Here is a 19,859-nt window from a genome sequence, read left to right on the forward strand (position 1 = left end):
TTTTTTTTTTTGTTTTGTTTTGTTTTGTTTTTCGAGACAGGGTTTCTCTGTGTAGCTTTGCGCCTTTCCTGGAGCTCACTTGGTAGCCCAGGCTGGCCTCGAACTCACAGAGATCCGCCTGCCTCCGCCTCCCGAGTGCTGGGATTAAAGGCATGCGCCACCAACGCCCAGCGATCCTTGGTTTTCTTATATAACTCAACCACTTCTGTAATATAATTTCTCATCAGGACCACTAACCTGTAAATAATGACATGGAGTCTTATTAATTATGAAAGCTTGGCCATTGTTTAAGCTTTTCCCACTAGTTATTATAACTTAAATCAACCTATATTTTTATTCATTTACATTCTACCATGTGGTTTTTACCTTTCATCCATTTTTTTGTGTCCAATTTGTTCTGCATCTTGATGGTGTCTCTTACGTGCCTTGATTATCTCCTCTTCTCTTTGACCAGAAGTCCTGCCTATATTTCCTGCCTGGCTATTGGCCACACAGCTTTTTATTACAGCAATCACAACAATGCATTTTCACACAGTGTACAAATATCCCACAACACACTGTAATAATTTTAGATAGAATAAATACACTAATGTCAATTGGCTTTTCTGTGAAGTTTCTAACTATGAAGAATCTGTCTACAGATATTATCTTTTTTTATTAAGAATTTTTTTCATTCATTTCACATACCAATCAAAGATAACCCTATTTCTTTTTCCCACATACCAGCCTCCCCTTCCCAACACACTTCCACTCCCCACCACAAGAAGGCAAGGCCTCCCATGGGGAGGCACATCCAGTAGAGGCAAGTCCAAGCCCTTCCCCCTGCCTCAAGGCTGTATGAGGTATCACATCATAGGTAGTGGGCTCCAAAAAGCCTGCTCATGCACTAGGGATAGATTCTGATCCTATTGCTGGGGGGCCCCCCAAGCAGATCAAGCTACACAATTGTCTCGTCATGCAGAGGGCCTAGTCCAGTCCCACGCGGGTTGCACAGCCATTGATCCAACTTTCATGAGTTCCCACTAGTTTGGTTTAGTCTTCCCTGTAGGTTTCCCCATCATGATCCTGATGCACTTGCTCATAGAATCCCTCTTCTCTCTCTTTGACTGGACTCCTGGAGATTGGCCTGGTACTTGGCTGTGGATCTCTGTATCTGTTTCCATCATTTACTGGATTAAGGCTCTATGATGACAGTTAAGGTACTCACTGATCTGATTACTGGGGTAAGCAAGTTCAGGTACCCTCTCCACTATTACTAGTAGTCTAAAGTAGGGTCATCCTTGTGGATTCTTGCACCCAGCCTCTCCTCATCCCCATAACATCTTCCTCTATCATGGTATCTCCCTCACTGCTCCCCAACTCAGTCCCTGCTCCAGCTCAATCATCTAGTTCCCTCATATTCTCATCCCCTACCCCCCACCCTCCATTGCCCTCCTTATCCCTAGTTTACTCATGTAACTCTACTCTATTTCTCCTTCCCAGGGTTATCCATGTGTCTCCCTTTTGGTCTTCCTTGTTATCTAGCTTCTCTGGAGTTGTGGGTTGTTGTCTGGTTATTCTTTGCTTTAAATCTAGTATACACTTATGAGTGGATACATACCATGTTTGTCCTTCTGAATCTGGGTTACCTCACTCAGGATGATTTTTTTCTAGTCCCATCCATTTGTCTGTAAATTTCAAGATGTCATTGTTTTTCTCTGCTGAGTAGTACTCCATTGTGTATATCTACAACACGTTTTTTAATTCATTCTTCAGTTGAGGGACATCTAGGTTGTTTCCAGGTTCTGGCTATTATGAATAATGCTGCTATGAATATAGTTGAGCATGTATCCCTGGGGTATGATTGAGCATTCCTTGGGTATATGCCCAAGAGTGGTATAGCAGGGTCTTAACAAAGAAGCCAAAATTGTACAATGGAAAATAGAAAGCATCTTCAACAAATGGTGCTGGCATAACTGGATGTCAACATGTAGAAGATTGCAAACAGATCCATATCTATCACCATGCACAAAACTTAAGTCCCAGTGTATCAAAGACCTCAACATAAATCCAGTTACACTGAACCTTCTAGAAGAGAAAGTAGAAAGTAGTCTTGAATGCATTGGCACAGGTGACTGCTTCCTAAATACTAGTAGCACAGACACTGAGAGCAACAATTAATAAATGGACCTCATGAAACTGAGAAGCTTCTGTAAGGCAGAAGTAAATAAGTAAATAAGACAAAACAACACCCTACAGAATGGGAAAAGATCTTCACCAACCCCACATCGGACAGAGGGCTGATCTCCAGAGTATATAAAGAACTCAAGAAACTAGACATCAAAATACCTAGCAATCCAATTTTAAAAAAATGGGCTACAGAGCTAACTAGAGAATTCTCAAAGGAAGAAATTTCAAATGGCTGAAAGACATTTAAGGAATTGCTCAGCATCCTTAGTCATCAGGGAGATGAAAATCAAAAAGACTCTGAGATACCATCTTACACCTGTCAGAATGGGTAAGATTAAAAGCACTGCAGACATGCAGACAGCTTATGTTGGAGAGGATCTGGAGCAAGGGAACACTCCACCACTGCTGGTGGGAATGCAAACTTATACAGCCACTTTGGAAATCAGTGTGGTGGTCTCTCAGAAAATTGGGAATCAATCTTCCTCAAGACCCAGCTATACTACTCCTGAGTATATACCCCAAAAATGCTCAATCATACCACAGGGACACATGCTCAACTATGCTCATACCAGCATTATTTGTAATAGCCAGAACCTGGAAACAACCTAGATGCCCCTCGACTGAAGATATTATCTTTCTTCATCTTTTTTTCCTTTTCTTTATATTATCATATTGATCATCAACGAGAGTAGCAGATGTAAATATCAATGGTACAGCAATAAAATCATGTTGTGAGAACAACTATATCATGTATGGGTCTGTGTTTGTGCATGTGTGTATTTCAAATTAAGTTAAGGTCATATTTTCGGTTAAAGCATGTAGAAATGGCATACTATGTCACCACACCAAATGCCTGGTTGTTTCCTTATTCTACAGGCACCTCTTGCTCGGTTGACTCTCAGTTAAGACACAGGAAAAGAGAGAGAATTCAGTGAGGAATGGGCATGCAGGTTGGAAACCAAAGTAGAACCTGGAAGTCTTGAAAGTCAAGATGAGATAACATGCCAATTAGTAATATTCAGAGCTGTAAACCCAGGAGGCTTTTGTAATGTTTAATGAAAAAATTGTGTTTGCATTTTCTATGCACGAATGAATATATTTAAGCATGTGTATGCAATTCAGTTCAAAGTGTCCTGTGCAACAGTAAGTACATCCCCAGGTGTAGACACCACTAAAACAGGATCTCTTCATGGAAAATTTATGGATCTGCTACAGTAGTTAGTATCTAGTCTTTAAATTTCCCTATAATTTATCTACTACATAATGTGATAGTTCTTTAATTGCCCCCTTCTCCCCACTCCTTCCCAACATTGTATTTTTCAAATAACTCACCAAGTAAAATTTGTGGAGACATAGTTATGATGTCATCTACTGGAGAGCAGGCTACCTAGAAGTGGCCATTCCCTCTCTTCTATGAAGTCATTAGTCCTCGATAACTCCTAAGTTAGGGTGTGGTGTAGTGGATATCACTCTGTATAAATAAAATGCTGATTGGCCAGTAGCAAGGCAGGAAGTATAGGCAGGACAAACATCGAAGAAAATTCTGGGAACAGGAAGGCTGAGTCAGAGAGTCATGAGCCAGCCTCCGCCATGAGAAGATGTTAAGATACCAGTAAGCCATGTGCCATAAGTGTCTGTGTGTTTATTTTATGTGGGCTGTGGGACTGCAGGGGCTTGGTGGACCTGGAAAGAAGCTCTGCAGCTACAGTGTGGGGTCCATGTCACATCCTCACTACATGTCTCAATGATTACTATCTTGTTCTTGTTCAGTTCTTGCACAAATAAGCACGGCTCCTGTGAGTTAATGGGTCCTATCATGTCCAAAAGACACTGTTTTGCTTTGGTGCTCACTATGCTCTGTCTGTTAATAATTTTTTTGTCCCCATCTTCCAAAGTGGTCTCTGAAACTTGGAATTTTTGTGATGTAGATATCCCTCTGATGAGTAAGCATAACACTAATACTTTTTCTCTGAACTTTTATTATTTGAGAATTTCTTTGTTAATTGCCATGTACAAGAAAATTCTTTACTAACTCCTGAGAGCTTAAGGTAGTCTGTGAGTGCAGAGATCAAAATTTAGAAGGAAATTTGAGATTGAGTAGTTTCTTTGACAAGGGATAGGAGCTGTACTTACCTGTGCCTGTATGGATAAGTTTTAGAATGTAGTTAGAAATTATTCTGGTCTATTAAATTGTCGGGTTTAGGTGAGTGCAGGAAGCATGGGGACAAGTGTAGGCATTCACCAGGCTAGGCCAGATAAAAGGGTGTACCAGCCTGGCTGGACCTAGAGAAAAGATAATGTCATGGGATGACAGAAGAAGGTCTGATGGACCAAAAGGACCACTCTTGAACATAGGATGTGAATTTTAGCCCAAACCTGGAGCTTGAGAAGGCATGGACATGGCTCCTAGGACTAGATTGGATCCCTGAGTGTGGTACTATTTGGTTCTCTTTGAGGACTGTGGTGAGTGCAGTTGACATAGGGATAAGAGAGAAGACATAACAAAGCTGAACCAGAGTGCATGGGGTCCTGGCCTTGCAGAACCTGTTTGGTAGCTATGATATGGGGCAACAGGATGGATTCTGGAAAATTGAATTACTTTCTTGAGGTATGCCAATATCCCCATTATTTATTAACACAGAAATACGTTTAATTGTGAATTTACTCTCTGATTTTAATGACTATATCAATATTAATATTTACTGTGATTCTAACGTAAGTTGTAAATTATTCCATTTGCCAACTAAACCTCTTAAAATATTAACACAGTTAGTACTAAATGAATAAAAGATACCAACAAGAATTTTGGGGTTTTCTTTGTTTATTTGTTTCTTTGAATTTTGGTTTTTCGACACAGGGTTTTTCTGTGTAGCTTTGGGCCTTTCCTGAAACTCACTATGTAGCTCAGGCTGGCCTCGAACTCACAGAGATCCACCAGCCTCTGCCTCCCAAGTACTGGGAATAAAAGCATGTGCCACCACAACCCAGCAAGTTTTCTTTGTAAACTTTGGAATATATGCACTTTAATTTTCTTTTTAAAAACATCCATTATACCCAAGTATACCTTCAAAGTATATAAAATTAAGACTCTTTAAAAGGATGCAGCATTATGAGTCATCTCTAATTCTTTGAGATGAGCAAATGTCACTATTACCAACCACCACACACCTCAAGAGCTTGAGACAAATGTCAACCATATTCATATCTACACGCAAGCAATAGGATAATTTACAAAGAGCAAAATGGCGAAATTCTTCATCAGATGATTGTAAGTCTTCAAGACCAGTCAAGACAGTGTAATCCACATTTTCTGTTTTTCCATAAATCTAATGACCAAAATGATAATCAGTCAGTTTTTGTTTATACAGTTTGTGTTTGCTTTTCCTTTTTTTTCTAGATATTAAATTGCATTTAGGAAAATTATAAGAGCTTGGAAAAAACATACTACTATTATTCTGCAAAATGAGCATAGCAATAAAACATTGTGATAGATAAGAGTATCTCTCAAGCCTCATCAGAGAAGTTTCTTCTGACAGTAGATAGTAGTCAACAAAGAGATTCACTATTGGACAATGTATAGAGAGTTAGAGACTTTGGACAACTCAGCCCTAAATAGGATGTCTTTATCAAACCCCTTCCCTCAATCATACAGTATCTACATGGGTCTGGAGGTGGAAAATTATAAGAGACAGAGGTGGTAGATGACTCCAAGGAAACATCTTCCAGACACAATAGGGCTGATACACAGATGAACTCACAGAGACTTTGATAGCATGCACAGGTACAAACCAGATAAAATTCCAGCACTGAGAAGGGGAAGTGGACAGAGAGCTCTATCTCTAACCAGAAAGTAATTTGCAACTGATATCTGATGAAAAGAAGAAAAATCTGTGCTCTACAAAAGAGGATCATTGGGCGTATTGAACATACTCTGGGTCAGGCCTCATGCCCAAGAATAAGTGGTCAATACAAAACATACTCAATGTTTTTTTTTTTCTCTATTTTGGGACTGTAGTTTTTATTGGGGGGGTATTTTTCATCTTATGCATTCTATTTTTCATAGTTTTCTTGTGTGATTTGATTTCTATTTTTTTGTCTTTCTTTCTTATGAGAGAGAGGGAGGGAGGGAAAGAAAAAAATATAAAGTTGAGTAGATAATGTGGTAGAGAAAACCTGTAGGACTTGGAGAGGGTAAAGAATATGATGAAAACATTTGAAATAAAAGTTAGGAAAAGAAAACTTGTTATCACAAAGAAAAATAAAAGTATATGAAACTTCCATCACAGGCGTGGATTTTCACATGTCAGACACTTGCTACTATAAATCTGCCAGTCATCTAAAAGTAAAAGTACAAGACCCATGTAACTATTTTCTTTCAACAAATTGACTTCCAATGAAATTGGTTTTTTTTATAATTCTGAAGACAAAGGACAAAGATTTCAAACTTGAGTATAGACTTGTGTTTGACATTGGTAATGAATACTGATTGGCTAGGGGTAATTTAATAAGACTGTCCAATAAAGTAGTCAGGAGTATTTCAATATGCCCAGATGAATAGGTGCTATTCAAATTACTGTGAAAACATTATACTTTAATCTCTACCCATTAGTTCTGAGACTGTCTACAAGATTGAGTGCCAAAATCTGTTTTTGCAAAGAGAGGTGTTTCAACATTTAATGTCCATTGCAGAATTCAGATCATTCATGAATGAGAAAAGTAGAAGATAGAAACACTACTCACCGAGCTGAGTATATTCTTGGTGTCCTCATAAAGCACTGCATTTTTTCTCTCAATGTCTTTGGCTAATGATATGACGTCATTATGTGTTCCTGTCCTATTTTCGAGTATGGTCAGTACGTTTTTAAGAGTGTTATTCCAAGCCCACATTCTACTGAGTATCAGTTTTGGAAAGTTTTCAACCTAAGGAGCATTTTTCAGCAATTACATTAAGATAAGTGAAATAAAGAACAATTTGTTAGTTTTTGTTTTCTATGAGACAGGCAATTTAAATATCTACTTGGTAATTTTATGAGAAGGTAGAATGCTTTGGGGGAATAAAAATAATATAAATTAGTAAAGTAAAAATGATTAACCTGTAATTTGTCATTATAAAAATTTATGTATATATCTATTATTTCTAATTACCCATTTTATTGATCATGTTTTCTTTTCCATATAGAATTCTGTCCTCTGACCTCCTTATTAGTTCTTACATATTTCATTATTTTGCTTGTGGAGGGCAACCCTAGAAGCTGGGGCTTAGTAGGTTTTTTGATTGAGGAAAAACAGATCTCACCCAATGTAAAGAGCAAGGGATTTAACTTAGATTCATCACACAAAAAACCTAGATTGTTCATAATCATACTTATATTTTAGGTTAATTTAGGCTGTTAATAAAAATATACAATAAAGAAAATATGGCATTAATAAGTAGAACACTCCCTCTCCTTGCCTCTAGTACAACAGTATATTTGTTGTAACATGTAAGTTAAGAACAGTGGAACAGTGAGATATCATAGTCTTTAACGGTATTTGTGGGGCCACTGGCAGTGGGAGAAGAATTTATCCCTAGTGCCTGAACTACCTTTTGGAGCCCATTCCTTATGGAGGGATAACTTGCTCAGCCTTGATACAGAAGGAAGGGGCTTGGTCCTATTCAACTTGATGTGCCAGACTTTGTTGACACCCCATGGGAGGCCTTACCCTCTCTGGGGAGTGGATGCATGGCATGGTGAGGGGGAAGATGGAGGATGAGCAGGAGGAGGGAAGGGAGGGGGAAACTGTGGTTGGTATGCAAAAACAAACAAAAGATCTTAACTAAAATAATAATAATAATAAATAACAACAGATATTTGACTACCCAGTGTGTTCCAGAATCTTACATGAAACTCATTCCTGGTTTAAAATGTTTCATGTGCTGATATATTTAGCTATTGTAGAGACAATAAAAGGAGTAGAGAAGAATCCAGTGGACATTGTGAGGGAAAGAGGAAAAATACATGAAGGAAAGGCCCAGATCCAAAGGTCTTGGCAAGGCATTCTCCTAGGACCATTGCTGCATATGAATAAGAGTGAGGACTTGCATTGGATGGAACCGGACACTCATTCTGACAGAGAAGGCTGATGGTCCAAGTTCCAGAAATTTTCCAAGCCTTGGTCTACTAACACCATCCAGCTTTTGTGAATGTTAATTGCGGCACTGTCAATAACGCACTTCGTGAAATTCCTGGTCTTAGAGTGCACACCTAGATACACTTTTCTTCCTTCACTTTGCCTCATTATTTTCACATGATGCCTAAATCAGTTCATTTGAGGATAAGTTATGGGAAAGAATCATAAGGAAAGATCCTAACAGTTTTAAATTAGAGATGCAGTGATATGTAGACCTTCTCATTACAACTGAAAGCATGGCTCATTCTCAGTTGCATCAGGTCGTGTTTATAACACTCCCTTGTTCACGTGCTTACAGCTAAGACAAAGAAGAAATCATAGGAGTTGGAGGAATTAGTAGGAAGATAAGAAGCAGAAGTAGAATCAAACAAGTCTTGAAAATCAAGGAGACTGAGCATGGTGGTCAGTAATGTGAGATTTGCTATGGGGAGCCATACACTGGTAACAGACAAGCAACGTTGCTGTTACTGTAGTTATTGAGTAAAGTCTAGAGGTGAGATATTAAACTAAAACCCTCTAATGGACCATGTATGGACCTGCTTATTTATTATGAAGTATCTAGCATGACTTTTCTTTGTTCATTCTCACTCTATTTCCTGCAGACGTGGTTACCACATCTATTACAATATTTGCAGCATGACAAAGCAAAGTTAGCCTACTGCTTCAGCTGTTTAGGTAAAAAAATCAAACTAAAGACTCACAGAGATCTTTTGGGCTTCATCCACGTTTTCTGGAGTTTTGATGGAGTAATTGTGGCAGCAGGTGAGAGTCTTGATCAGAAACTCCTGATCCTCAAAAAACTCAAGCATCTGTATATATCAAAATTAATATTCAGTTAAATGGAATCTGGAAAATAAGCCAGTGATTCCACAACAGGAATATTAATGTACTCAAGAGATGTGTGCTTTGTAAAAATTAACTCTGCCTAAAATCTAAGGTTAATGACTAACAATGTGAATGTTTTGATACCTTTCTTTTTAATTGGGTCTGTAATCTCATTTTGCTTTTCATCTAAATATCCAATGCACCAACCCTTTCCCCTATTTACTCTTCTCTTAGTTTCTTGTTATTTCCCCTAAATCTTTCTTTATTGAAGGGAAGCCTTAAAAATAACAAAACATGTAAATATAAAGTGTCTTAGAGATCATCTTTCTCAAGAATCTGGGCCCAGTGTCAGCTGTATAGTATCTATATTCATTAATTTCTTGGTTCCTGTGTATCCAAATTGATGTGTGTCTTTTAACTAATCATTTGAACCACTGAGCCTTCTCTTCAGGGCTACCTAGGTATTTTAAAATTGTATGTTCTTTCAATTACAAGTGAACCGGAACCATCCAGTGTTAATCATAAATCCTGACTGGAATTGTGTCGTTTGACAAAGTAGATGTAACAAAGTGACCAATTTTAGGAAATAGTGAGCAATGAAACAAAAAAACAACAGAATTACTTATATTGATCAGTATATAATCTTAAATATTATATTTTAAATATACTATCACTAATGTGTTATTTTAAACTGATAATCAGCTACTGTGCCAAAGTTTAATGGATTACAAGGAAAGTTAAAAATTTAAAACAGGGTCAGTATAAGATGAGGAATGAGAAACTTATGAGTAAGAACACAATAATAATACATCTTTTGCAACTGCAGAGACATTCTCTTAATGCCCATTATTTCACTGTAGCCTTATACTTTTTCTCCTTTATCTTGACTCATCTCAAAGAGACTTGAAGTCATCAGGCAAAGAGAGCCTATGTTCTTCTGTCAACCAGACCCTACTGAATAAACTCTAGCACTGGAGATCTCTAACAGAATTCCTAACACTGGGGGTTCCAGAAAATCAATTAGTGTTTTTCCTCCTTCTTGACTTGGTTTCCTTTTGGATTGGTTCTGCTTCCTACATCTAACTGACTCTAAGGCATTTCAACCTTCTTGGGTATCTGCAGTGAACTAAATGGAAAATGCCACTATTTCTTGCTCTTTAAAACCTAGATCTGGATATCAGAATTCTTCCCTAGCCAAATGATTATAGTTTTATGTCACAATTATACTTTTTTAAATTAAAAAATAAATGAAGTTAGATAGAATCTTAAACAAATCATTTCAAAAGCATGTTTTTTTGTTTTTGTTTTGACTTTTTGTGACAGAGAAAATGGAAATAAGAGAGGCACTTACAAATTTGTCATACGATTCTGATGATGAACTTAGCTGAGTTCAGATGAGGAGAGTGGCAAAAAAAAAACAAGTAGTGAGTAAAGAGACAACATGAATGCACATTTATTGCAAAAAAGAGAAATTCTCTGGGTGCCCATATCTGTGCCGAAGCCATGTCTAGAATCTCCTTCTTGACACTAACTTGCCTTGAACAAGTAACATACAGCCCTCAAGAAGACAGGGTCTATTTCTTTTCTAAAACAACCTTCCTAGTAAACGTGTCCACCAGAATCCTTTAAATATGATTCCCAGAATTTAGGGGCCTATGAGAAGCTAACATGTTGTTGTTGTCTGCTTTTTCCCAGCTTGACTTATCACACTTTAGATTTTTTCTATCCATTTCTTGTGACTCAGTACAATAGACTTTTCCTGTCTTGCATGTGCCCAGTGTGCTAAGTAATGATGTCAACAGCAACTGGTTTGTAGAAGCAAGATGGAATTAGAATTCTTCCATGGATACAACTATTAAAGCATTATGTTGCAAGTGTAAAGAATTTTTTAAAGTAAACAACAATTATGAAGGGAGAAAGACCTTAAAATCATTCTATTTCTAGCAAACCAGAAACTTTCTGAAGCTGTCCCATTCTTACTCTGTTTTATAGTAGCTGGCATATTTTTGTTTTGTTTTGTTTTGTTTTACTGTTGGAGGTATATTATTTGAAACTTGGATTCTTTCCTGTGCTAAGTTCAAAGTCATTAACCTGAAGGCTTTGGGAGGAAAGAAGAGAGAAGCAGGGGGAGGTACTTACAAATTTATGGTGAAATTTTTCAGAGAACTCGGTGTCAGTCTGAAACAGAATGAAATGAATGATAGAAAAACTAGTGAGTTAAAAGACAACATCAATTCACATTTATTACAAAAACAGACTCATTCTTCCCGTGTCCATTTCTATACAGAAATCTTGCCTACTGTTTCATACTTGATATTGACTGACATTGATAAGAAAGCATACAGCCCACAGGAACAGAGAACCTATTCCTCTTCTAAACTAGCCTTCTAAGTGAATAAACTCATGCATTGTAACTCTTTAAACAAGTACTCCTAATGTTTAAAAATTTGAAAAGCTAATGTTTGTGTGTGAGTTTTTGGGGAGGTGGGACATGTCCATGTCTTTTGACACACCATCACAATTTAGATTAGTTTCATTGATTCCATGGGACTCACTGTAGTACATTTCTTCTCTATTGGATGCCTGTTGTGTGCTAAGTAAAGATGCTAACAGAGGCCCTCTAGCAAGCAAGGTGAGGAAGTCAGAATTCTTTCCCAGCTGTGTCTATTAGATTTTTATGCCACAAATGGATATTTAAGAAAATTTAAAGATAAGTAGGGGAAATTCCAAAGCTCATTGAAGTCTTCAAATACCTTTGAGATTTCAGGATACTTACCCCAGTCTCCTTCCTTCATTTTTTTCAATAGCTGATGCTTTATGGTATAATTAGAAACATGCATTATTAGGACTTTGGTTCATGATAACTGAAAGTGGGGTACAGGACAGTCTTTGACAAGGAGGCTGGTTTGTGAAATACGCCAGAGATAAGTGAAATACTTACATATGTCCTACGCATTTCAGTGTTGAGTTTACTGATATTCTGAAATAGTATCAGGGCATGATCAAACAGTTCCTTGAGGTATAGCTGATCATTATCAATCTCATCACTACTCAAAGGCACAGAGGCCACATTCTCCCATAAAAGGAGGTTTGATACCAGCAGCATCAGAAGGGCCCCTACTAACAGAAACAAGAGCCACTCAGATCCAATCATCCAAAGTTACCAAAAGAAATTCCATCATTTTTGCCCAGTGCCTTCCCCTGTGTGATTTGATACTGTATAGCAGTGGTAGTGAAGAAGTGTCTCTCATTGTGAAAATGTAATTAAATTGTTATATTTGCAGAGGTATATAGTGTCAGAATTTCAGAACTTGATGACTTCCCACAGCCTGGGATTGATATCAGAAATAATTATGAAATTGCATACATTGGGAGATAATTAATTGTCTATTAGTTCAGTATTGTAAGAATTTATGCTGGTTTTCAATGATCACTTCCTCCAAGATAGCACTTTTTCTTTAATTTTTTTAGATTAACATAGTTGCATCATTTATCCCTTCCCTTTCCTCTTCCCAATCTCCCCATATACTTCTCCTTACTCTTATTTAAATGCATGGCCTCTTCTTCTCATTAATTGCTATATATATATATATATATATATATATATATATATATATATATATGTATATATATATGTGTGTGTGTGTATGTGTGTATATATATATATATATATGTTCTTAAATATATCTGTGCAACTTCTATAATGCTACTTGTATGTGAGATTTTCAGGGAGGACCATTTAGTGTTAGATAACTGATAGATGTGCTTTTCCCTGGGAGATTATTTCTCCTACTGTCATCATGCCTTAGTTGCCTATAGTTCTTTTTATAGGGTTGAGCCCTCCTGAGCTTCACTTAATTCATGTTATTATGTCTATTGTTTTTGTCTTTATTCAGATCGTGCTTAGGCAATCACGTTGGTGAGACATTATGGGTATAGCTTCTGACATTCCTAGGAGAAACAGTCTCAGAGCAAACTCCCTATTCCTCCGCTCAAAATCCACAGCTAAGGCTCAGAAGTCATTGCAGAATATATGGAGGGGAAATATGAACTTTCTAAACTAAATGTGCAATGTGTGCTTTTGACCAGGTAGCATGGTGCCTTTCATTTTATCTTCATGCCTGAAAAGAGTAAACAGGTAAATGACTATTGTGTAACACTGAGAATAATGAGATTCCTGTTATGAAAAGGAGCCTCTGTACTGGATTTACTATCTTATGGTAATGATTCCATGAGTTTGCCATTTTACAACAATCTTCAGAGATTTTTTTTTCTATAAAGTTGAACTTTCTGATAACCTTCTAGGTAGACTGATCCTGTGAAATGCCATCAAAATGTGTGGTGTAAAGAGAAGGCTGGTAGGATTAATCAATTTTTCCCTATATCTTGTATCAGGTGTTGTATGGCATACTGTCAAAACTATGGGCTTTGCATTATGCATTGTGAGTCAGTACACACCCAGGCTCTCTCAGTTATAACTGGGTCATAAGGAACACATCCGTAGTCTTTAGGCTCAGTGTCAGCAGAACTTGTTACTTACAGAGATTAAGTTTTATCTTTTAGTACTTGAACACCGAAGCCACAATAATCTTTATTTCATTTACTTGCCTTGCTCTATAAAACATTGTCTTCTGAATGAATTTCTTTTTGACAATTAGCAATGTTGGTGTCATCATCAAAAAACATTTTATAGGTGAACAAAACAAGAGCTCTAATATATTGATAATCAATGCTTTCCAGGAGTTGAGCACCATGTAGATATCAAAATGAAAATTTTATTTGTTTTGTTCAGTGAGCAAGTCTGAAAAAGCTCTTCATGTCTAGTACCTTTGTTAAATGCAATTATAAATATTCAGAATAAAATTGGAATACTGGAAAGATGTATTTAGTATAAAAAATAACCCAAATCATAAATATTCAAAATAATTAAGACTTCAAAAAGATTGTGTTATATAAAAGACATAAGCATCAACTATTTCTAAGCAAAATAAAAATAATTAAGACAAATCCTTTTAAAATATTTCTTTAAAATATTTTTTGAGATTGTGATATTTACATCATTAACATCTTTCTTCTCTTGGCCCCCAGATCCCTTTTCATTTTTACATTCATGAACATTTCTTTAGTTGTTACATATATATATATATATATACATACATATATATATATATATATGTATATATAATGTGCTTAGTATAATATGAGTTGTATGTATATGTTTTTAGGACTGACCCTTTGATGTTGAATAAAAACTGGGCACTCTTTCCTGGGGAGGACTATTTCTTATAGTACAGCTAAATTTTCAAAAGTCATAAGACTTTCCCTAATTTATTGTATGCACATATATGGTCCTGCCATTTATCATCTGAAAGATATTCACAGTGTAAGCTGAGTGCAAGGAACTAAAGATACTAGTTTTTGTTTCATACAAAATCTAATTCTTAGAAAGTTTATCAAGAAGAAAAGTGAATATTACATAGCATCCTTTTTCAAACATTTTTTGGCTAGATTGACATTCTAGAGCTGGATAGATAGATACTCATCTGCTATCCTTGAACACTAAGTCTCCACATTAGAAAATAAGATTAAGTTTATTCAAGTCAAGCATTTCATGGCAGAGATCCAGAAACCAGAACATAGTAAGTCTACCTTTAAGAGTTACTACAAATTCAGAATGCAATCTCCTTTTAACTCATTCCAGTTAAATGTGTCAGATTCTTCTATTTGACTTTTAGATGTTGATCATTCTAAGCCCTGGTTATGTGATTTGCTCTTACCATTAGATACTGAAAAAAAATCTCTTTCTATCTAGGTCAGTTAAGAAAATCCACTACCTCTATAGACATTTCCATGTCTCCTGGATTGATGACTAACTTTAAGAACCACTGATGCAAGAGTGTGGTGTATTTCTTTCCACAGAAATGATTGGAAAGCCTCTTAGCTTTATTTGTTTTTTATTGTCCTGAATAGGTATGAACAACAGTCTGTTCCCACCAAAAAGAGCAAAAAGGACACAAAAATGTAAATTCTCCAAAGAAGCTTCTAAATCAATGGAGTGTCTTATCTTAGAAGAACACGAGGAAAGAGTTACTTACAGAAGCATGATCGAGAGAAAGACAGTGGCATATCTTGGCTGTTTCAGTGCAGTCCCACCTCCAGTAAATATTCCACCTCCTATATAGACTGCTGAACCATCCCAAAGGCCACACACTGCTAGGGGGCAAGAAGAAATAACATCAGGAATGAAGGTGAGGATTATATGACTCTTCAACTTCAGGCAGGATCTAACATCCTCATGACCATAATGACGCAAGTAGTCAATATAACCCATTTATTTATTTAAAGAATATTTCTAGGGCCCAAATTAAGTTGCAAATCACTATAGCTATCTCTATTCCATAAAGGTTGGTATGAATTCCGTGCCCTAGCAAAATATCTGTGTTCCAGACTTTCCATTCTCTTCAGGTACTTACATGTTTCTGTCACTGAATCTTGGTTAAGGTAACATAGTTATTTCACTGTATTTGAGCATTGCAACACAAAGCCACAGGAACAGTCATGCATTTAACATTTATGATTTTTTTGCCAAGATACAGAGAACACAGTAAAGTGTTTGTTTCCACACACTAGGCACAATAGGTCAGTAGTGTAAGGTGCAAATCCAGACATGTAGAGGATTTTTTGTTTTTGTTTGTTTGTTTGGTTGGTTGGTGGGTCATTTTGTTTTATTCTTTTGATGTTTTTGGTTTCTTCTTGTTGTTGTTGTTTGGTTGTTTTTTGTTTTGTTTTGTTTTGAGGCAAGTACTTCATTAACCAAATATCACACAAGGCCTTCATGCTGTAGCTTACAATATCCTGTCACGGTTTTCAGCCAAAATTATCTACACAAACATAGTTCTGTCATGAATGTGGTACTTAAATCTAATCAGAATATATTTGGCTGCACCTATGATAGTGGTATACAGTTGACTGAGTATAAACATCAGGATTGGATGGGTATTTGCACTTACTTTGTGCTAAGCAGGTCTCTTTATGACAGTTCATAGAAATGGCCAGCCAAGTGTCATCTGAAAGTAAAGCAAGAGTATGGAATATTCATTTCAGTCACAGTTAGATAATCTCTTTATTGTACAACCATAATATGTGCTGTACCATTTACTAGTCTGTTAAATTTAGTATTGTTTGCATCCACCACATTGCCAATAGTCTATATTGTATGAATAAACACTTCCCCAGAAATCATCAGCAGGGTCTGGTTAGAATTGGAGTTCTTTGTGTAGAGGAGGAAATACAAGTGATGGTCTCCTGTTTTTGTGTACAAGTTGGTTCTTTGGTTTAGAACAGGTCAATGAATGTCATAAAAATTCAATGGAGCACTGAGAAACAGGGGGTAGATTTGGAAATAGAGCTACAAGTTGAAAATGATTTAGAATCTCTTGTGTTGGAAACTATTTTGCTCCAGACATAGTATGCTTTTCTCTAATGAAAGAAAATACGCCTGGGACACCTTTCTTCTGGACATCATATTATATACCAGAATTAGAAAAATAATGCCTGAGCATAAGAACTGTAAACTAAACTTACTTTTTAGAGGGCACGAAAGCCTCTAGGGTAGACATTGCTTTTGATCACTGGACCCTTTCATCATACTGATCTACCCAACAGAGAGGACTTGGCCAAAGGGCAGTCAAGAGACCATGAGAACCAAGATTATTCTGAGGAATGATGTGGTAAAGAATAGAACTGTTCCCGATCCACCCATTACTGGGTTGATCTTGATTGCCTCTTCCATGGAGCACTAAAAGGGCCCCCAAATAGTGCAACAAATGCCTCAATGAGAATGAGAGTAGCTCATAAAGAGTTAAATGTACTCATGATTCCCATTCAACCTGTTCTACTGGTCATTCTTATTCAGAGGGAGCAACTGAACAAAGTGATACATTCTCTCATTGTTTAGTAACAGCTTGTTAATATTTTATTAATACCCTTGTTCACCAAATTCTACTATCAACAAGCTTCTACAATACTAGGTTTCCATATGTACTTCAGAAGTCTTTAGTGTTAGGTAACCTACTCTTTTAACCTTTTTTTTTTTCCTGCCTTCCCATTTTCACATCATTTAATATACCTTACCACCATTATTCCTTTCTCCTGAATACCATCTATACTTTATTATCCTACCCAGTTTGAAATCTTGGCACTCATACCATAGACCTAGAATTGTTTCTTAAATTCTAAAGGTACTTCAATTTAAACACACATATCTAAAGATTCAAAGATAGAGAGCTGCAACATGTACTGTTCTTCCAAAGGACCCGGGTCTGATTCTCAGCACTCACATCCGGCAGCTTAAAACTACCTGTGACTCCAGCTCCAGGAGGACCAAACTCCTCTGGCTTCTGTGTGTACCCACCCCCACCCCCCATATATACACATAATTAAAAAAATAATAAAATAAATATAAAAATTCAAAGCTATGATCCATATATGATAAAGAACATTTGGCATATGTCTTTGTGCGTCTGGATTACCTAAGAATGGTTATTTCCCACTATATCCATTTTCTTCCAAATTTCATTATCTTTAGAGCTGACTAAAACTTAAAACTCACTGTGTATATATACCACATTTTCATTATCCATTCATCAACTGATAGGTGTAAGCTGTTTCTGCTTCTTATTTACTGTGAATAGACTGTCAATAAACATGGATAAAGAAGTATCTATGTAGTAGGGTATAGGGTCCTTGGCTATATACTTGGGAGTTGTATAGCTGGGTCAGAAGGCAGATCAATTTCTATACTTTTGATGAACCTCTATATCAATTTTCATAGTGGCTACTCTATACTACATTTTCATTAATGTTGGAGACACCATTTCATGGACTGTGACTCGGACTGAGTCAAAAAGAAAGAAGAAATAAAGCAACAGCTTTTATCTCTCTTTGTTTCTTAATTGTGGAAGCAGTATGACAAGCTGTCTCACAACTCCTGACACCCTGAATTGTGTCCACTTAAAATATAAGCCTCCAGAAACTTCCTTGGAAAAGTCTCTTTTGTTAGGTCTTTGATCATAGTAGAGAAAAAGTGAATTTGTAAAAAAAAGTCATTATCCAGGAATCATTAATCTTCACTGTCTTGAGCCATTTCCACAGGACTGTCTTGGTACAGGAAGTTAACACTGTCTATGCTTGCCAGGAGTAAATGGGGCAATGATTCCATCCTTATCTACAGAATCTGCGTGATGGCGTATAACTGGCTCCAGGCTAGTACTATGGCTACATCCTGTTTATCACCCATGTCCGTCTGCTGAAACAGGCTCAGGGAGTTTTGTGAATGATGTTCAAAATAAAAAGCTCTCATTTCACATAAGCACTTAAGTTCAACTTAATTTCCTGTCTTTAGGTGATATTCTCCATTTGTGGTATATATCAAATCTCCCATTGTGAAAAACTACCTCAAATCTATTATCTTTCAGGACAAAGTGTGCACTGCCTAATATGTTCAATAGGAATGATCTAGCTTTAACAAAATACATTTCAGCAGAAGTGTGTGTGTGTGTGTGTGTGTGTGTGTGTGTTACACATGGGTGTAAATGTAATAACACTAAATGAAGAACAAAAGGCCATAAATTTGAGAAGTAGTTTGCAGATGAAGATGGGAAAGGTTAGGAAGGTAGGGAAGGGGAAGTGATGTAATTCTTTATCTCCATGTCTATAGTCTGTTACTCTCAGGTGTATTTTAAGATCCTATGTGATCTTTCTTCGCTTTACTGATTGCCTTTATTTCTGTAAAAAATGTATTTAATTTTATGGATGATAGTGTGTTCATTCTTGGGACTATTTCTGGTTATCAAGTCCCTTTTTATATAGTTCTTACCTTTACTTATGTTCAATGTCATCCTTTTTTTTTGAACTCTAAAAGTCCAAGTCATATACACATTACTGCTACTGAATTGTGGAATTATGTTTTCACAGATTGAGAAATATTGATCTAGGTTCATTGTACTACATTACATAACAGTTTTTTCCACAACATTTGTTGAACCTATATTTTCTCCTATATGTATTTTTATTACCTTATTAAATATTAGATGAATATATCTCTGTAGATTTACATCTGGATATTCTTGTTTTCATTTATTTACTTCATTTTATTGTTATTTTTCTTTTATGTATGTGTGTTTTATCCTGGATCCATTTCTATGCATTATATATGTGCTTGGTACCAAAAGAAAGCATTGGGTTCCCAGAAAATGGAGTTGTTACAGGTGGTTGTGAGATGCTGTGTTGGTCCTGGGAATTGAACTCCAAACCTGTTTTTCACAGGCAGCCAGGGTTCTTAACTACTATGCCGTTTCCCAAGGCCCTCATTTGAAATTTTTGACATTTGTTTGTTTGTTTTGTGGACACACCACACAGGTGAGGGTAAGAGGAGAGATTTTTGAAATCAGTTTATATCTTTAAAAGTGGGTCCTGGGGATCAACTCAGGTCATCAGAGTAGGTTACAATTGCCTTTATCCACAAAGTCATTCCCTTGCCCTATTCTGGAAATTCTGTTCTCTCCTTTTTCTAGTGTATTGGGTTTTGTACCAATATCATGTTGTTTTTGTTACCACAGTTCTATGAATAAAATAAAATTAGATTTATTCATATTTCTAGCCTTTTTTCTTCTGCTTAGTGTTATTTTGACTTG

The 19,859-nt window shown here is 36.5% G+C and overlaps 1 protein-coding gene across 2 annotated transcripts; it reads right to left on the reverse strand.

The window, feature by feature from the left end:
• Positions 1 to 4,972: 4,972 nt before the first annotated feature.
• Positions 4,973 to 15,361, reverse strand: LOC102904445 (prolactin-7A2-like). Of its 2 annotated transcripts, none has more exons than XM_076573102.1 (7): positions 15,261 to 15,361; positions 12,107 to 12,282; positions 11,305 to 11,343; positions 10,517 to 10,549; positions 9,042 to 9,149; positions 6,910 to 7,089; positions 4,973 to 5,495 (listed from the first exon to the last, which is right to left on the reverse strand). In XM_076573102.1, the coding sequence occupies exons 1-7, from the start codon at positions 15,289 to 15,291 to the stop codon at positions 5,277 to 5,279; spliced, it is 786 nt and encodes a 261-aa protein (XP_076429217.1). In that variant the 5' UTR covers positions 15,292 to 15,361; the 3' UTR covers positions 4,973 to 5,276. The 2 variants fall into 2 exon arrangements, with proteins under 2 accessions (XP_076429217.1, XP_076429216.1); XM_076573101.1 differs by having other exon boundaries at positions 12,107 to 12,285; positions 15,261 to 15,354.
• Positions 15,362 to 19,859: the final 4,498 nt, after the last annotated feature.

This window comes from Peromyscus maniculatus, chromosome 5 (genome assembly GCF_049852395.1).
Source record: "Peromyscus maniculatus bairdii isolate BWxNUB_F1_BW_parent chromosome 5, HU_Pman_BW_mat_3.1, whole genome shotgun sequence".
Lineage (NCBI taxonomy): Eukaryota > Metazoa > Chordata > Mammalia > Rodentia > Cricetidae > Peromyscus > Peromyscus maniculatus.

Coding starts and splice junctions, on each gene's coding strand:
- LOC102904445 (XM_076573101.1), bottom strand. CDS start 15,291: ATGCCACTGTCTTTCTCTCGATCATGCTTCT. Junction 11,344..12,106: donor CTGAAATGCGTAGGACATAT/GTAAGTATTTCA, acceptor ATTCTGTTTCAG/ACTGACACCGAGTTCTCTGA. Junction 5,496..6,909: donor CCAAGAATATACTCAGCTCG/GTGAGTAGTGTT, acceptor TTTGGTCATTAG/ATTTATGGAAAAACAGAAAA.